We start from the raw sequence: 19,518 nt of genomic DNA, 5'->3' as shown, positions 1-19,518 counted from the left end.
TAGATTGAGAGCTGGGAAAAGCCTGGCTGTGCTCTGACGGTGGTTTTCTTTTTTACATCTTATTGTGAACATTTTCATTCATACAGAGAGTAATTAATTATAAGCGGTGGTGTCTTTGGATGAGCAGTGTTTAGTTTTGATGAAGTCTGATTCATCAGATTTTTCTTTCATGGTTACTTCTCTGTCTTATCTACCCATAAGTCATGAAGATATTCTCCTATGTTTTCTTCTAGAAGCTTTATGAATGTTTAGCTTTTATGTGTGGTCCATGCTCCAGCTCATTCCTTTTTGTGAATGGTGTAAGGTACAGACTGAGGTTCATTTTCCCCCCATATGAATACACAGTTATTCCAGCACCATTTATTATTTATTTTATTTATTTTGGCCACGTCTCAGGGCATGTGGGATCTTAGTTCCCCAACCAGGGATCGAACCTGCACCCCCTGCAGTGGAAGTGCAGAGTCTTAACTACTGGACCACCGGGCAAGTCCCCTCCAGCACCATTTAAAAAAAAAAAAAAAAAAAAAAAGGACTCTCATTTTTCCATTGACTTTGGTGTCTTTGTTAAAAGTCAAATGACCATATAAGTGTGGATCTTTTGCTAGGTTCTCTATTGTGCTCCAATGATCTCTTTGTCCTTATGCCAAGGCCACACTGACATGATTAGTCCTCCAACTTTGCTCTTCTTTTTTTTGAGATTGCTTTGTGGTGTTTTAAATGTAGTGTCTGTTCATAGGCAGGCCTTTTTATTACTTTATTCATTATTCAAAAACATTGAATGAATGTTTACTCTGTGCCTAAACATGTGATATGTGCTTGATATGTTAGATGGAGCCTTGGGTGAGGGGCCGTGAGGCTTCAATTACAGTCATGGATCTTTAACTTATTCAGTGATCTTAAACAATCATAAAGACTCCCTAAACTTCAGAGTCCTCATCAAGGAGATGGTATCAAAGTTGTTCTTTTTTTTTTTTTTTTGGCAATACTGCACAGCATGTGGGATCTTAGTTCCCCAACCAGGGATCAAACCCGCACCCCCTGTATTAGAAGCATGGAGCCTTAACCACTGGGCCGCCAGGGAAGTCTGAAGAGTTCTTTTTATTTCATTGGATTTGCTTTGGGAACCAAATGAATGCTCATATTCCGTGGAGTAATACAGTGGTTAAGGACTCAGCTTCTAGAAACCAACGTCTTGGTTCACCTTCCAGCTGCTTTAGTGGCAAGGAGTGTGGTCCAGAGCTAGTACTTTAACCTTTCTGTTCCTTGGGGTTGTTGCATTTTAGTGGAACGTGGTGTGCACGTCAGACAGACTTGCCCAATCTCCATGAATGTCCAGGCGAATATTCAGAAGTCACGGCAGAAGCAGGCTAGACCTTGAAGGATAGCTAACATCCTTGATCCAATCCACTAAATGCTAGCAACTCCAGCCTATCTGTTGGCTCCAACCACTGTCTCCTGGGGGTGGTCCTGCCTCCATGAAGACCCCTGCTCTGCACAGTCACTACTCAAAATGTGGGACCCAGCAGAGCCAGCACCACCTGGGCGCTTGTCAGAAACCAGAATCTCCAGCCTTACCCCAGGCCTGCTGGAGTCCGAACCTACAATTTAACAAGAGCCCTAGGAGAGCATATGCACGGTGAGGTTTCAGAAACACACAGGTTGAGCCCTGGCAATTTCAAACCCGAGTAAAGTATGGTGTTTGTTAAGGATTCTTTTTTTTTTTTTTTTTTTTTTTGCGGTACGTGGGCCTCTCACTGCTGTGGCCTCTCCCGTTGCGGAGCACAGGCTCCGGATGCGCAGGCTCAGTGGCCATGGCTCACGGGCCCAGCCGCTCCGTGGCATGTGGGATCCTCCCGGACCGGGGAACGAACCCGTGTCCCCTGCATCGGCAGGCGGACTCTCAACCCCTGCGCCACCAGGGAAGCCCTGTTAAGGATTCTTGAACAGTTTGGGGCTGTGCTGTCCAAGGCAGTAGCTGTTCAGTTCACACAGCTCCTCTTGTGGGCCCTTCCCAACTCGTGCTGAGCACAGCCTCCTGTCCTGGGTCGCACAGCGGTCCTAACAGAGCCAGACAGTTACCCTCCGCTTCTTGGATGCCCTGAGGTCATGAGAGTCTGGGGTGGTCCTGCCAGGGTATCTCAGAGCGCTGGTGTTGGAGGATGACTCAGCACCTTCCTTTGTGTTGTTTACAGTGGAGAATAGTTGAGAAAGGTGAAAGCACTAGAGGAAATGCTTCCCCGAGGGGGAGGTAAGCAAGGGCGGCTCCAGAACATTTTCTCCTAGGGTTGAACCCCATGGTGGGTACAGACAGGCAAAGCATAGGAGTGGCCTCTGGGAGCTTTTCTGAGATCCATGGGAAGGTTTGCTTCCACCCCAGGTAACATACGGGCTCCAAAGACTCCAGCTAGCTTGAGCCTTTATAAGGCTGATCCGGGAGGATGAGGCTAAACCCTCCTTCCCAGGGAGCCCAAACTGCCCACGGTCCGCTAGACTGGCCTCTAAGCTCCTTCAAGGCCCAGAAACCACCGCAGCGGCAGGGACATGGGCTAGGATCCACCCCACAGTGCTCCATGGGGCCCTGCACGAGCTGTGCACCATCCACACCTGCCCCCTTGCTCATTCCGCTCAGCAGCACTGGTCCTAGAACAACCAGACTCACGCCTGCCCTGGGCATTCCTGGGGCTGTTCCCTCTCCCAAGCACCAAGCTCCCTCCCTTCAAGTCTTTGCTCCAAAGTCACCTTCTCAGGAGGTCTACCCCCTGCCCTGCTTTGCCTTGCCTTCACCTGCTCTCTGTTCACCTGCGTTCTTATCACCTTCTACAGCTATATAATTAGCTTACCTGTGGTTTATCATTTGCTGTAATACCCAGGTGCCCAGAGCGGTGCCTGACCCTTCAATGGCACTCAATAAATATTTGTGACATGGTTGGATTCATTCCTATCAGAGCTATTATTGAAAGCCTACTGTGTGCTAACTACAGAGCTAGGAGCTTCGCCTCCCGATCATTCTCACAACCATCTTGTCCATGGAAATGGGGTAATAATAAATGCTATTGTCCCATTTCACAAATGGGAAAACTGAGGCTCATGGAGGTTACGTGACTTGCTAAGGTCACACAGTCACTGCAGAACTCTGACTGTGAGTCAAAGCCCAGGTCTTCTGTCTTATCCCAGGGGAGTTGTTGAACTCTTAAACTGCCCCCCACACCCTGGTTCAGCTCTGCTCACTTGGGGCTGATCCACACCTAGAAGATCTTTCAGAGTCGTCGGGACGGATGCTCGGGTAAGAGGATGTGGCGAGTGTATGCATCTTACTCAGACTGTTTCTTAGGGAAGTACCTCCAAACTATAGTGCAAATTCAACCCGGCTCTCTCAACTCCCTTTCTTCTAAACTCTTCTCCGATTTGTGTCCTGAACATTTATCATCATGAGATTGAATTATTACATATTCAATCCGAACCTGTTCCCCATAGTCTGAAGCAGTGTTTGTTTAAGGAAACTAAACACCCACAAAGCAAATACATTTCATTTCTTGTCCAAAGATGTTGCCTTCTCTTCTGAGAGACATTTATATTCTCTGAGAAACAGGAAGTTGAGGCTAGAAAAAGCTTATTAAATCTCTACTTATTACAAAAGTAGGAGTACAAATGGGCAATAAATAGGGGAAACGCTCAACTTCCTGAGTAGTTAAATCAGTACGAAATTAAAGCAAGTGCTATTTGGGGACCATTTTAGCAAATTTAAGAAGTGACACAGGAACTTCCTTGGCGGTCCAGTGGTTAAGACTTCACCTTCCAATGCAGGGGGTGCGGGTTCGATCCCTGGTCGGGGAGCTAAGATCCCACATGCCTCATGGCCAAAAAACCAAAACATAAAACAGAAGAAATATTGTAACAAATTCAATAAAGACTTTAAAAAAATGGTCCACATCAAAAAAAAAAAAATCTTAAGACAAAAAAAGTGGCACAGCTTACTGTTGGCCAGCATGTGGGAGAGGCAAGTGTTCATGTGAACTGCTGGGGTGAACTGGAGGGCAACCAGCGATATACATCAGATGCTTTAAAATGCATGTCCTCTTTAATCCAAATATCTTAGTTACAGGAAATATTCTTTAAGAATCATCATGAATGTTGCCAGAACTGTGTATATGTGGATGTCAAAGACAGCATTGTTTATAATCTTTTTAAATTTTGAAACATTGAAAATAGCCAAAAATGTCTAAAATAGGGCAATGGTTAAATAGATTATGGTACATTTATTCAGAGGAATACCTTGCAACTATTAAAAATAATGTTAAAGAATATTAATGTGGAAAGTAGATATTGATAAAGATATCAAGTTATAAAATAGTATATAGTAGCCCATATTTATAAAAACAAAATGATTATACTGTAGACACTGTAAAACAACTGAAAGGATTATACCAAGAGGTTGAGAATGGTGGGCTTATGCTTTTTTTTTTTTTTTTGGCTGCACTGGGTCTTTGCTGCTGCATGCGGACTTTTCTCTAGTTGCGGTGAGTGGGGACCACTCTTTGTTGCGGTGCACGGGCTTCTCATTGCGGTGGCCTCTCTTGTTGCGGAGCACGGGCTCTAGGCACACGGGCTTCAATAGTTGTGGCATGCGGGCTCAGTAGTTGTGGCCCACGGGCTCCAGAGCGCAGGCTCAGTAGTTGTGGCGCATGGGCTTAGTTGCTCCACCGCATGTGGGATCTTCCCGGACCAGGGCTCAAACCCGTGTCTCCTGCATTGGCAGGCGGACTCTCAACCACTGCGCCACCAGGGAAGCCCAAGGGCTTATGCTTTTTTATTAAATATTTTTTGGTCTTATCTGTGTTTTCTGTATCTTCTCCATAAACATGTAATGTTTGTGAGAAGAAAAACCCCAATTCATGTTTAAAAAAAAAAAAGACGTGCCAAAAGAAACCCCCCAAAAAAACCCCTCCAGTCATTAGGAGCTAGAACTTGGTAGAGTGGTAAATTTTTAGCAATTCCCTGGGGGGAAAATCATTAGAGTTCCTGTCTGAGTTTCCATTTTGCCTTCACTTCTGTTTTTTAAAAAATCTAAAAAGGAATGCATTTATATCCATGTTTTCATGCAGTTGACATTTTCCCTGGCAGTGAAGACACAGTGACTGGCAAAGTGACCACATGCCGGGCATACACATCGGAGTTCCTTGCACATGGATGGACGGGAGCTTGGATGATGAAAGGGTTTTTAATCTTTGAAGTAACAATCCAACTCCCTAGTTGTTTCTCTTAAACATCGATTTGAGATGTGGCATTTGGGTCACTACTAAGTGGGGAGTGGCTCAAAGCATTCACCGCCCCCGCTCACAGCACTCATTGGGGTTTTGGAAGCTTCCACTTTCCTTTAGTATTTCTGAACATCTCTGGTTGAAGTGACTTTTTAAAAAAGAGTATTGTATTTAGCTATATACTCATATTAATCTATTTTTTATTAAGAACAAAAACCAGAGTAAATAATAGACAATTATATTGAAGTGATCTATTAGAGGTCTATCTCTCGAAAAAATCATCTGAATGCTGTAATATTTAAGGTTCTACCATGTTTGTTTGAAAACCATATTGCAATTATCAAAGAACTTTGAGGTTTCAAAAACATTTATGTATTGTGCGTAAACGTTGATAAACAGCGGCCATCTGACCTCCCTGCAGTAATGCTCTCTGCATGCTCTTGTGGATCAAGATTTATTTATCTGTTTTTAGTATAGCTGTGGTTTCAGTTGACTTTCCTTGATTTCTGCTTTTGTAAAATCAAAGGGCATCAGGCGTTGCTTGCGGGTATAATAGATAACTTGTGACCTTCAGAGAAAGTACACTGAATGCTCCCTACCTGACTAAAGTAGTTCTCCTTCGCTTTTGCTCAGATTTACTTTTCTTTCACAACCAGACAGAGCCCATGGCTCTAATAAAAGTCAGGCCGAGTTCTTAGTTGTTCTTCTGGGCTGGGACCTCTTGATTAACCCCATTTGCTGCTCAAAGGTTCAACTTGCTTGAAGATTCTGCTCTGTCTACAGGGAAAATAGAAGCAGAAAACCCTCCCAGGGCAATGGTGGTGAAGTCATAAGTTATCTCTGAGGGATGCAGTAGACCAAAGGACGTGCTCTGCAGTCCTCTCATTATCTGAGGCTGCACTTTCCCTGGCCAAGCAGATACGCAGTTGAATTACTCGGAGACACTACCATTAGTCAGTGGCCCAAGAGATTAACAACAAAGGCCCACTTCCAGCTCTACTTCTGATTTACCTGTAGTTTTTGGGTGGGTCTCAACCTGTTTTTTTTTTTTTTTAAACATCTTTATTGGAGTATAACTGCTTTACAATGTTGTGTTAGTTTCTGCTCTATAACAAAGTGAATCAGCTACATGTATACATATATCCCCATATCTCCTCCCTCTTGCGTCTCCCCCCCCATTCACCCCTCTTGGTGGTCACAAAGCACCGAGCTGATTTCCCTGTGCTATGAGGCTGCTTCCCACGAGCTATCTATTTTACATTTGGTAGCGTATATATGTCCATGCCACTCTCTCCCTTCATCCCAGCTTACCCTTCCCCCTCCCCGTGTCCTCAAGTCCATTCTCTACATCTGCTTCATTATCCTATCCTGCCCGTAGGTTCTTCATAGCCTCTTTTTTTTTTTTTTTTTAGATTCCATATATATGTGTTAACATACGGTATTTGTTTTTCTCTTTCGGACTTACTTCACTCTGTATGACAGACTCTCGGTCCATCCACCTCACTACAAATAACTCAATTTCATTTATTTGTATGGCTGAGTAATATTCCATTGTATATATGTTCCACATCTTCTTTATCCATTCATCTGTCGATGGACACTTAGGTTGCTTCCATGTCCTGGCTATTGTAAATAGTGCTGCTATGAACATTTTGGTACATGACTCTTTGAATTATGGTTTTCTCAGGGTATATGCCCAGTAGTGGGATTGCTGGGTCATATGGTAGTTCTGTTTTTAGTTTTTTAAGGAACCTCCATACCGTTCTCCATAGTGGCTGTATCAATTTACATTCCCACCAGCAGTGCAAGAGTGTTCCCTTTTCTCCACACACTCTCCAGCATTTATTGTTTGTAGATTTTTAAATGATGGCCATTCTGACTGGTGTGAGATGATATCTCATTGTAGTGTTGTTTTTTTTTTTTTTTTTTGCGGTACGTGGGCCTCACTGTTGTGGCCTCTCCCGTTGCGGAGCACAGGCTCCGGACGCGCAGGCTCAGCGGCCATGGCTCATGGGCCCAGCTGCTCTGCAGCATGTGGGATCCTCCCAGACCGGGGCACGAACCCGTGTCCCCTGCATCGGCAGGCGGACTCCCAACCACTGCGCCACCAGGGAAGCCCGTCATTGTAGTTTTGATTTGAATTTCTCTAATGATTACTGATGTTGAGCATTCTTTCATGTGTTCATTGGCAATCTGTATATCTTCTTTGAAGAAATGTCTATTTAGGTCTTCTGCCCATTTTTGGATTGGGTTGTTTGTTTTTTGATATTGAGCTGCATGAGCTGCTTGTATATTTTGGAGATTAATCCTTTGTCAGTTGCTTCATTTGCAAATATTTTTTCCCATTCTGGGGTTGTCTTTTGGTCTTGTTTATGGTTTCCATGCTGTGTAAAAGCTTTTAAGTTTTATTAGGTCCCATTTGTTTATTTTTGTTTTTATTTCCATTTCTCTAGGAGGTGGGTCCAAAAGTATCTTGCTGTGATTTATGTCATAGAGTGTTCTGCCTATGTTTTCCTCTAAGAGTTTTATAGTGTCTGGCCTTATATTTAGCTCTTTAATCTATTTTGAGTTTATTTTTTTGTGTGTGGTGTTGGGGACTGTTCTAATTTCATTCTTTTACATGTAGCTGTCCAGTTTTCCCAGCACCACTTATTGAAGAGGCTGTCTTTTCTCCATTGTATTCTCTTGCCTCCTTTATCAAAAATAAGGTGACCATACGTGCGTGGGTTTATCTCTGGGCTTTCTATCCTGTTCCAGTCATCTATATTTCTGTTTTTGTGCCAATACCATACTGCCTTGATTACTGTAGCTTTGCAGTATAGTCTGAAGTCTGGGAGCCTGATTCCGCCAGCTCCGTTTTTCTTTCTCAAAATTGCTTTGACTATTTGGGGTCTTTTGTGTTTCCATACAAATTGTGAAATTTTTTGTTCTGTGAAAAATGCCATTGGTAGTTTGATAGGGATTGCATTGAATCTGTAGATTGCTTTGGGTAGTAGAGTCATTTTCACAATGTTGATTCTTCCAATCCAAGAACATTGTATATCTCTCCATCTGTTTGTATCATCTTTAATTTCTTTCATCAGTGTCTTATAATTTTCTGCATACAGGTCTTTTGTCTCCTTAGGTAGGTTTATTCCTAGGTATTTTATTCTTTTTGTTACAGTAGTAAATGGCAGTGTTTCCTTAATTTCTCTTTCAGATTTTTCATCATTAGTGTATAGGAATGCAAGAGATTTCTGTGCACTAATTTTGTATCCTGCTACTTTACCAAATTCATTGATTAGCTCTAGTAGTTTTCTGGTGGCATTTTTAGGGTTCTCTATGTATAGTATCATGTCATCTGCAAACAGTGACAGCTTTACTTCTTCTTTTCCAATTTGGATTCCTTTTATTTCTTTTTTTTTCTCTGATTGCTATGGCTAAAACTTCCAAAACTGTAGTGGTGAGAGTGGACATCCTTGTCTTGTTCCTGATCTTAGTGGAAATCGTTTCAGTTTTTCACCATTGAGGACGATGTTGGCTGTGGGTTTGTCATATATGGCCTTTATTATGTTGAGGTAAGTTCCCTCTACACCTACTTTCTGGAGGGTTTTTATCATAAATGGGTGTTGAATTTTGTTGAAAGCCTTTTCTGCATCTATTGAGATGATCATATGGTTTTTCTCCTTCAGTTTGTTAATATGGTGTATCACATTGATTGATTTGTGTATATTGAAGAATCCTTGCATTCCTGGAATAAACCCCACTTGATCATGGTGTATGATCCTTTTAATGTGCTGTTGGATTCTGTTTGCTAGTATTTTGTTGAGGACTTTTGCATCTATGTTCATCAGTGATATTGGCCTGTAGTTTTCTTTCTTTGTGTGGTTTTGGTATCAGGGTGATGGTGGCGTCGTAGAATGAGTTTGGGAGTGTTCCTCCCTCTGCTATATTTTGGAAGAGTTTGAGAAGGATAGGTGTTAGGTCTTCTCAAAATGTTGGATAGAATTCGCCTGTGAAGCCGTCTGGTCCTGGGCTTTTATTGGTGGAAGATTTTAAAATCACAGTCTCAATTTCAGTGCTTGTGATTGGTCTGTTTCTGTTTTCTGTTTCTTCCTGGTTCATCGGAAGGTTGTACTTTTCAAAGAATGTATCCATTTCTTCCAGGTTGTCCCATTTTATTGGCATAGAGTTGCTTGTAATAATCTCTCATGATCTTTTGTATTTCTGCAGTGTCAGTTGTTACTTCTCCTTTTTCATTTCTAATTCTGTTGATTTGAGTCTTCTCCCTTTTTTTCTTGATGATTCTGGGTAATAGTTTATCAATTTTGTTTATCTTCTCAAAGAACCACCTTTTAGTTTTACTGATCCTTTTTTTTTTTTGCGGTACGTGGGCCTCTCACTGTTGTGGCCTCTCCCGTTGCGGAGCACAGGCTCCGGACGCACAGGCTCAGCGGCCATGGCTCATGGGCCTAGCCGCTCTGCGGCATGTGGGACCTTCCCAGACCGGGGCACGAACCCGTGTCCCCTGCATCGGCAGGCAGATTCTCAACCACTGCGCCACCAGGGAAGCCCTAGTTTTACTGATCTTTGCTATTGTTTCCTTCATTTCTTTCTCATTTATTTCTGATCTGATCTTTATGATTTCTTTCCTTCTGCTAACTTTGGGTTTTTTGTTCTTCTTTCTCTAATTGCCTTAGGTGTGTAAGGTTAGGTTGTTTATTTGAGATGTTTCTTGTTTCTTGAGGTAGGATTGTATTGCTATAAACTTCCCTCTTAGAACTGCTTTTGTGCATCCCATAGGTTTTGGGTCGTTGTGTTTTCATTGTCATTTGTTTCTAGGTATTTTTTGATTTCCTCTTTGATTTCTTCAGTGATCTCTTGGTTATTAAGTAGTGTATTGTTTAGCCTCCATGTATTTGTGTTTTTTACAATTTTTTTCCTGTAATTGATATCTAGTCTCATAGCGTTGTGGTTGGAAAAGATACTTGATACAATTTCAATTTTCTTAAATTTACCAAGGCTTGATTTGTGACCCCAGATATGCTTTATCCTGGAGAATGTTCCATGAGCACTTGAGAAGAAAGTGTATTCTGTTGTTTTTGGATGGAATGTCCTATAAATATCAATTAAGTCCATCTTGTTTAATGTATCATTTAAAGCTTGTGTTTCCTTATTTATTTTCATTTTGGATGATCTGTCCATTGGTGAAAGTGGGGTATTAATGTCCCCTACTATGATTGTGTTCTCAAGCTGTCTTGACCTCTGCTTATCTTATAAAATGAAGGATGAGTACTTTTAGTGCTTCCTGGTTGCTTTCTAATTCTGGACGCCAAGCTAGATGAGCCAGCTGTGCACCTTCTCTGTATCTTCACCTGAACAGCTGTGCACACAGTAGGGCAGACCTAATGCCCAGTGTGAGTGCATGGGATTGGGTCTGCCCTGTTGTGTCACCAGCTCCAAATGCATGCACAGTGCCAGCCATCCTGATGTGTTTCTCTGGGCGACTCAGGTTCCTGTTCTCACAACAATCATTTCCCACCTTCTTCAGTCGTTTTAAACCTCTTTTCAAAACTTCTCCCCACGTTTCTTCCTCATTCTTAACAAATAAACCTCCCTTCCCACTTCTTAAAAAAAAAAAAAAAAAAAAAAATGAGCGAGCCTGGAATTCCCTAATCCTCCTGATACTGAAATTAACCTCCTCAAGTCTGCACCCACACGACTCTCCTTCCCACCCAAACAGAAGATGCTGGCCTCCCCAGCAATGCTTGCACCCCACCCTCTCCTGCACTATTGTTTCTTCCATGGAAGTTATCATAGCTTTTTTGCCTTTGCTTTTAAGCTTTCTCTCTTTGTCCTGGATTCTCAACAATTTTATTATGATGTGCCTACATATAGGTTTTTTTGCTTTTTTTTTGTTTTTGTTTTTGTTAAGTCTTTAGGCCCAGCCACATAGCATGTGGGACTTAGTTCCCCAGACCAGGGATCTAACCCGGGTCCCCTGCATTGGCAGTATGGAGTCTTAACCACTGGACCACCAGGGAAGTCCCCATGTAGTTTTATTTTAAAATATTTTCCCTCTGGAGTCTGCAGTTAAGGGATGTAACTAAAGTCATCCAGGGTCAGGACTATCACCCAAGTCTTCTTACCTCACGTCTACTGCTCCTTCAGGACAAGGGGCACAGCACATCATGCCATAATATTTACAGAGACAACTTTTTAAATGAAAATACTTCATGTGCTTTCTTTATTCATTTCATAAATGTTTCTTGAGGATTTACCATGAGCCAGGCACTGAGCTGGCGCTGGAGATTTGATAGAGGGCAGAAACGTGCAGGGTCCCTGCTGTCCTCGAGTTCCAGCCGAATGGGAGAGATGGATGTCATCGTCCTTCAGGGAGACTTGCTTTTGCTCCAGCGCAGCACCAAGGTGGAGGCCAGGAGTCTTTGCCCATCCGGTACTGAGCTCATTCAGAGCTGGGTTTCAGCCTCTGGGAGGACTGGTCTGCTTCCAGGGCACTCGGACTCGCAGGAGGAAAGCCTTTGAGGGGTCCCAGCTGAGGGTCTGGACGTTTACCAGGCCCCTCCTCTGTGGTGGGCCTGAACTCCAGTTTCTTCTCTCTAGTAAGGTGAAACTTCTGAAGGTGTTTCTAAGCCGCTCAGCCTCTTAGCATGGGCTTCCAACTTAGCAAAGACCTTGAGGGGAAAAGCAGCATCGAGCATCACTCTCACCTTAGTGCGTCTCCCATTTCTTCTCAAGTTCTGTACTGTTTCACAGCCCCCAGCACTTGGGTTGGTCACTGTGTCCAGCTCCAGAGCCTCACAGCCTTTCTGCCTTGCTGCTCACCTACTGACAGATGCCTCAAAGGGAAACAGCCAGGACGTCAGGCTCACCTGGCTGCGCTCCTCTTTAGTATCGTGGACCCTGGCACCCTGGCTGTCCCGGTAGCTCTACAGTGCCTTCAAACTGCTTGTCGTTCAATTCCGTTTTCTACTTGTTCTTGGCAGAAGAGTTGGTATAGTACAGTTTAGTCTGACGTAGCCCGGGGTGGGGTCCCGTGATGAGCGCAGGTTAATTATCAGAACTTTTAACACCTACCTTCAGCTTTTCTTAAGCAGCTCACACCTCTTGCCAAGCTTCCCTCCCCATCACCTTCTGCTGCACTCTTTTCGTGCGGTCTCACCACTCCACGCCTTTCTGGGTGTGTGAAATTTAAAAACTGTTTCCCATCCCAACAGTTGCATGGGTGTTGGTGGATAACATTTTTCAGGGCCAGGCACTGGGTGTGGTGAAAGTGGTTGGGTTCTTGGCATGAGCTAGTTCAGGTTTGGGGCCCTCTGAGTTGTTGGTTTTGTTTTGATCTCTTTCTAGTGAGAGAGACTCGTGCTTTCTTCTTAGCTTGTTTCCAGGATGTTTTGTGGTGTTGAGGAACCAGTTGGGAAAGTGGGAATCACGTGGGGTTCCCTCTGTCTATAGAGTCGTCACTGAGATTGGTTGCATGCACAGGGTGGCAAATTCCTAAGCAAATTTGACAGTGATGAGGCGGTTTGTTCTGTCACTTGCGCTACTTCTCCACATCACCTCAGCTTAGGGTGCCCTAACTTAGGATGGTGGTTTTGTTGGTCATTCTGGGGACCCATAAAAATTTAAACACAGTTTATTGTCGTCTTTGCATATTGTACATACTCTCGTCCGTGTGCGCCTCACCATAACCCAGTGAGAACAGGATGGATTTTCCCACTTGAACTCTGAGTCCAGCTCCCTCTGATCCCAGTCACTCGGCCCCCCGCACCACGCTGCTCTCCCCAGGGCTCTTCCTGCCGTGGGGTTATTATCCGCCCTTGGAGATTTAGCTTTGCAGAACTGCACGGGAGATAGTCCGCTTCTTCCCAAGTGGTTTGTGTTCAAGAATGAGACTGTGCAACCCGTACTGCTAGGCAAACACCGTATCTGGGCAACACAGGCCCTTCTGAGGATGCCTCGTCTCCTTAAGACAGAGCATGTGGCAACTTATTTTGCAAAGTACAAGCTGGCTGGCGTGTTATTAACTTACCATGAGTCAGGACGCATGCTCTGTATAAATTTTGATTTATTTGCTATCTTGAAACCAGAACTGCAAAAACATTGATTAACTGTGAAGTAACATATCTGTCATTCTTGATTTCAGGGAAGTTTAATTAGCATTAACAGCACTTGTACAGAGATGGGCAATTTTGACAACGCAAATGTCACTGGAGAGATAGAATTTGCCATTCGCTACTGCTTCAGAACTCATTCTTTAGAAATATGCATCAAGGCCTGTAAGAACCTTGCCTATGGGGAGGAAAAGAAGAAAAAGTGCAATCCGTAAGTTTCTTTGTCTAAGTTTTGGCATATGATAATAGACATGTTGATTCTAAAGTTCATATGGAAAAGTGAAAGTCCAAGAATAACCAAGGTAATTGTAAAAAATATATATAAATAAATAAAAACAAAAAGACATGTTAAGAATTATCATAAAGCTTAGTAATTCAGGGTTTCCCCAGTGGCGCAGTGGTTGAGAATCCGCCTGCCAATGCAGGGGACACGGGTTCGATCCCTGGCCCGGGAAGATCCCACATGCCATGGAGCAACTAAGCTCGTGTGCCACAACTACTGAGCCTGTGCTCTAGAGCCCGTGAGGCACAACTACTGAGTCCATGTGCCACAACTACTGAAGCCTGCATGCCTAGAGCCTGTGCTCCACAATGAGAGAAGCCACTGCAATGAGAAGCCCGTGCACCGCAACGAAGAGTAACCCCCGCTTGCTGCAACTAGAGAAAGCCCGCGTGCAGCAGTGAAGACCCAACACAGCCAAAAAAAAAAAAAAAAAAAGCTTAGTAATTCAAACAATGTGTTATGGGTGCGTGCAAGGATAGACAAGGAGGTCAATAGAGCAGAATCAAAAGTCCAGATACAGATCTTAGCATACATGGGAACTTAAATGATCAAGAGGCTATTAATAATCAATGCAGAAAAGATGAACTTCAATAAATGGTGCTGGGAAATTTGATTTTCCATGTAGGAAAAATAAAATTAAAATCCTGTCTCACACAATCCATAAAGAGATTAATTTTTTTCCAGTTGGTAGATATGAAATGATGTCTCATTATTTTAACATGCATCTCACTGATTAATAACAAAGATGAGCGACTTGATATATACGAGTTAATCACTTAAGATACACTCCCCTTCTATGAACTCCCCATTTCATATCTTTTGTCCAGTTTTCTATCGAATTGTTTGTCATTTAAAAAGTTATTTACAGGAGTTTGGCTTTTTAAAAATCCATTTTCAAGACAATTCTCCATTGGTTCTACATATTGCACGTGTCTTCTCTTAGCTTTACTTGTTTTCTGACATTGTTTATGATGACTTTTCTTATAAAGAATTTAATGTCCAATGTATCCTTCTTTTCCTTTGTTTGAGTCTGTAGGAGAATGCCACCTGAAGGTTATAAATACATTCTTCTCTGTTTTCTTCTATTCAAATTTTTTCCCCACTTAGATCCTTTCATATTAGAGCTGGAACTGATTTTCTGTGCACGGCTTGAGGTACAGACCACATTTTGGCCTTTTTTTCCTCCACCATGGAACATTTTTAGCACACTATTTTCAGGACCAGCTAGGCGAAAGGAATGGATTGTTGGTCCAGTCAAACTCTCCTCTGCTTTGAAATCTTCAGTAGCTCCTCAGTGCCAGACAAATTAGGTGCATCGCTATGGCACTTATGGTTCTCCGTAACAGATTCCTCCTATATTTCTAGTCTTCTTTTATTCCCCTATCTGTACCTTCTGCGCTGGAGAAATTGGAATAGTCACTGTTCCAAAACGATCCCCTGACTTGTACCAAATATGAGGCTTTTCTCATGTTTGTTCTGAGACTGTTTCCCCTATGCTACTCCCATACATGGAAATCGCAATCCTGTCCATTCTTCAGACTCATTTCCAATCCCGTCAGCTCCATTTATTCAATCCTTGACCTTCCAAGCATGTTGGGTCTCTCCCATAATTCTCTACAGGGTTTGACCTCTGATAAGTTATTCAACCTCTCCATATCTCGGTGTCCTCACTGTAACATGGAGGTTATATTGTCACCTACTTCAAAGGATTGTTGTGTTTCCCTGAACTAGCCCGTATTAAGTCTTTAGAAGAGTGTTGAGAACATAATAAACGTTCAATAAATACTATTCTTAAGCGGGTGAGGTGGGAAGCGCATAGAGAAGTAGACCTAAAATCCACATAGGGATCCCTTGAGGCTTTGGCCAAATACTAAGCTGTTCAGTTACAGGACGAGATTTCATGAGGTCTGTCAGAGGATAGCTACTGGAGGGTGGTAAGTTGAATGAAAAATCCGGGAGTTGCACAGTGCTGGGAAAGAGTGGTGTGTTTTTGGGGGGTTTTTTTTAGTTTTATTTTATTTTTGGCTGTGTTGGGTCTTCGTTGCTGCGCGCGGGCTTTCTCTATTTGGGGCGAGCGGGGGCTACTCTTCGTTGTGGTGCACAGGCTTCTCACTGCAGTGGCTTCTCGTTGTGGACTATGGGCTCTAGGCATGCAGGCTTCAGTAGTTGTAGTGTGTGGGCTCAGTATTTGTGGTGCATGGGCTCAGCAGTTGTGGCTCGCGGGCTCTAGAGCGCAGGCTCAGTAGTTGTGGCGCACGGGCTTAGTTGCTCCGTGGCATGTGGGATCTTCCCAGACCAGGGTTCGAACCCATGTCCCCTGCATCGGCAGGTGGATTCTTAACCACTGTGCCACCAGGGAAGTCCCAAGATTGGTTTTCTGACCAAAGTGGAGTGGGGCATTGAGTGGACCCCAGAAAAGAAAAGCTTGGTAGTAGGGCTTCTCTAACCCACCCTAACTAAGCAAAATCAATCCTTGATAGGATCAGACTGAGTTTCCAGTAAGTGAAATGCCTGTTAGAACAAAACTCAATACTTTGTAAAGGAAACACATGGTCAAGAGAGGATTCTGAAAGAAGGCAGAGTAGGAGGCCTCAGGAATCCATCTCCCCCTGTAGACAACTGCACTGGCAGAATCTGTCTGATGGAACTATTTTGGAATTCTGGAGTCTTTTGAAGGCTTTCAACTTCCTAGGGGAAGTCTTGGATGGTAAATTGAGATGAATGTCAGTCAATTCCAGCTCTTAGCGCAGTATTAACAACTACCCATCCCCCCTATGCCCAACCCCTTGGTGGGCAGCTGTGCATGTGTTCCTAGAGCAGCTTGAACACAGCTTGTAGGAGCCAGATGGGCAAAGGATCCTGTCCTCCAAATATCAGGGACCTGTTCTTTGATTGCTGGTTCTGACTGCAGAGGTACAAAAAAAAAAAAAAAAAGTCAGGCAGCCATTGTTGTTTCACCTCCCCACATTGTTGCAATCCCCTCCTCCTTGGGCTGAAGTGATTTACAAAGTATTTAAAGGGCCAGTGCCCTTATTTGTCTCCCTTCTTCATTTTTCTCTTTTTTCCCCTTCTTGGGAACTGGATACTAAAGACCAGGACATTCAAGAGTAACTGTATATACAAGGAAAATTAAAAAGTGACCACACATGTCCAGGGAAAGGTTCAGGTTCAGAAAAGATCTGAGAAGATCTTAATTTTACACTTCAGGCTGCTCCTTGGCACAGAGACAGTCTGCATCAATAAATTTATGAAAAACCCAATTGAAAAACCAATAACAAAAAACAGCAAACCCTGGGGAAGGGGGAGAATCTGATTTCCAGAGTTAACATATTATTAGACACATGTCCAGTGTTCAACAAAAAAAATCACAAGGGATATAAAGAAACAGGAAAGTATGGCTCATTCAAAGGGAAAAAATAAATCAACAGAAACTGTGCCTGAAAGAGATCTGATGGTAGGTTTACTAGACAGAGACTTTAAAACAACTGTTTTAAGGATGCTCAAAGAACTAATGAAAGATGTGGAGAAAGTCAGGAAAGTGATGTATGGACAAAACAGAAATATCAAAGAGATAGAAAACCTTAAACAACAACAAAGTATTTACTAGAGGGATTCAAAGGTAGGTATGAGCAGGTAAAAGAAAGAATAGGTGGGCTTCCCTGGTGGTGCAGTGGTTAAGAAGCCACCTGCCTACGCAGGGGACATGGGTTCGAGTGCTGGTCCGGGAAGATCCCACATGCCGCGGAGCAACTAAGCCCATGTGCCACAACTACTGAAGCCTGTGCACCTAGAGCCCGTGCTCCGCAACAAGAGAAGCCACCGCAATGAGAAGCCCTCACACCGCAATGAAGAGTAGCCCCCGCTCACCGCAACTAGAGAAAAGCCCACACACAGCAACAAAGACCAACGCAGCCAAAAATAAATTGATTTAAAAAAAAGAAAGGATAGGTGAACTTGAAGATAGGATGATGGAAATTACTGAGTCTGAGGAACAGAAAGAAAAACGATTAAAGAAAAGCAAACAGAACCTAAAGGACCTTCTGGACACCATTAAGTGGACCAACATAAGCAACATATGTCCCAGAAGGAGAAGAGAGACAGCAAGGGGCAGAGAGAATACTCAAAGAAATAATGGCTGAAAACTACCCCAATTTGATGAAAGACATGAATATAAACATCAAAGAAGCTCTCTGAACTCCAAGTATGATGAACTCAAAGACACCCACACTGAGGCACATTATAAACCAACATTTGAAAGACAAAGACAAAGAATCTTGAAAGCAGCAAGAAAGTGAATCATCATGTACTAGGGATCCTCAATAAGATTATCAGCAGATTTCCCATCAGAAACTTTAGAGGCCAGAAGGCAGTGAGTCAATAAATTTAAGGTGCTAAAAGGAAAAACAAACAAGAAAACACAGCACAACTGTTCTTCAGAAGTGAGGGAGGGGCTTCCGTGGTGGTGCAGCGGTTGAGAGTCCGCCTGCCGATGCAGGGGACACGGGTTCGTGCCCCAGTCCAGGAAGGTCCCACATGCCGTGGAGCGGCTGGGCCCGTGAGCCATGGCCGCTGAGCCTGTGCGTCCGGAGCCTGTGCTCCGCAACGGGAGAGGCCACAACAGTGAGAGGCCCGCGTACCGCAAAAAAAAAAAAAAAGGGAGAAATTTACAACATCCTTAGCTAAACAAAAGGTAAGAGAGTGTATGAAATGACACCAGACGGTAACTTACGACGTATGAAAAAATATCTCAATAAAGGCAAATACACTGGCAATTATAAAAGCAAGTATTATTGTAACAGTGGTAAGTAATTCCACTTTTTGTTTTTTATATGACTTAGGACATTTTAAAAGATTATTGGTCTCTTATTGTCATTTTGGTTTGTAACTCCACACTTTGTTTTCGAGATAATTTAAGAGACTAATGCATTTAAAAGAATTCTTACTTTGTGTTTTTGGTCACACATATATACAGCTGTATTTTGGTGACATCAGCAGTGGAAAGAGGTGAGGACAGAGCTGAGAAGGAGTAAAGATCTTGTATGTTACTGAGGTTAAGTTGGTATAAATTCACATTAGAGTGTTATAGCTTTAGGATATTAAATGTAATCCCCTTGGTAACCACAGAGAAAACAGCTATAGAACAAAATCCAAAACAAATGAGAAAGGAATTTAAACATTTCACCACAGAAAATCAACTAAACACAAAAGAATACAGTAAGGCAGAAAGTGAGGGACAGAAAAGCTATGAGGCAAAAGAAACAGCAAATGACAGAAGAACTTCTTCTCAGTAGTTAACTTAAATACAAATGAACTTGACTCTCCAGTCAAAAGACAGAAATTGGCAGAACGGATAAAAACATGAAATCCAACTATATGCCATCTACAAGAGACTCACTTGAGATCCAGAGACACAAGTGGAAGATATTCCATGCAGATGGTAACCAAGAGTGAGCAAGGTGGCTGTACCAATATCAGGCAAAATAGGCTTTAAGTCAAAAAAGCTTACAAAAGATAAAGGACATTCTGTATTAATAATAGGTTCAATACAGCAAGATGTTATAACAGTTACAAATGTCTGTGTACCTAATGACCATCAAGATACAAGAAGCAAAAACGGACGGAATTGAAGGGAGAAATAGTTCTACAGTAATAGTTGGAAATGTCAATACTCCACTCTCAGTAATGGATAGGACATCCAGACAGAGGATAAGAAAGGAAATAGAGGACTTAACGACTGGATACACGGGCGTGTATTTTATTGTAATGCTTTAAGCTATACAGGTATATTTTATGTCTCCTGTTTTACATGTGTGAGGGGTCTCGTAATGATCAACAATTTAAGAGTCAACGAGCAGTGAGGTAT

General features: G+C 42.9%; 1 protein-coding gene across 4 annotated transcripts in view; it reads left to right on the top strand.

The window, feature by feature from the left end:
• Window positions 1-19,518, top strand: part of SYTL3 (synaptotagmin like 3) — a 95,422-nt gene that overhangs the window by 65,267 nt on the left and 10,637 nt on the right. For all 4 annotated transcript variants that reach the window (XM_082634194.1, XM_082634191.1, XM_082634193.1 and 1 more), the window contains exon 10: window positions 13,405-13,583. In XM_082634194.1, the coding sequence (XP_082490320.1) occupies window positions 13,405-13,583 (179 nt within the window). The remainder of the gene's footprint in view (window positions 1-13,404; window positions 13,584-19,518) is intronic.

This window comes from Mesoplodon mirus (assembly GCF_964341445.2).
Source record: "Mesoplodon mirus genome assembly, chromosome: 10".
Taxonomy (NCBI): domain Eukaryota; kingdom Metazoa; phylum Chordata; class Mammalia; order Artiodactyla; family Ziphiidae; genus Mesoplodon; species Mesoplodon mirus.
The sequence above is the reverse complement of the archived record's forward strand: the minus strand, read 5'-3'. Positions and strand labels throughout refer to the sequence as shown.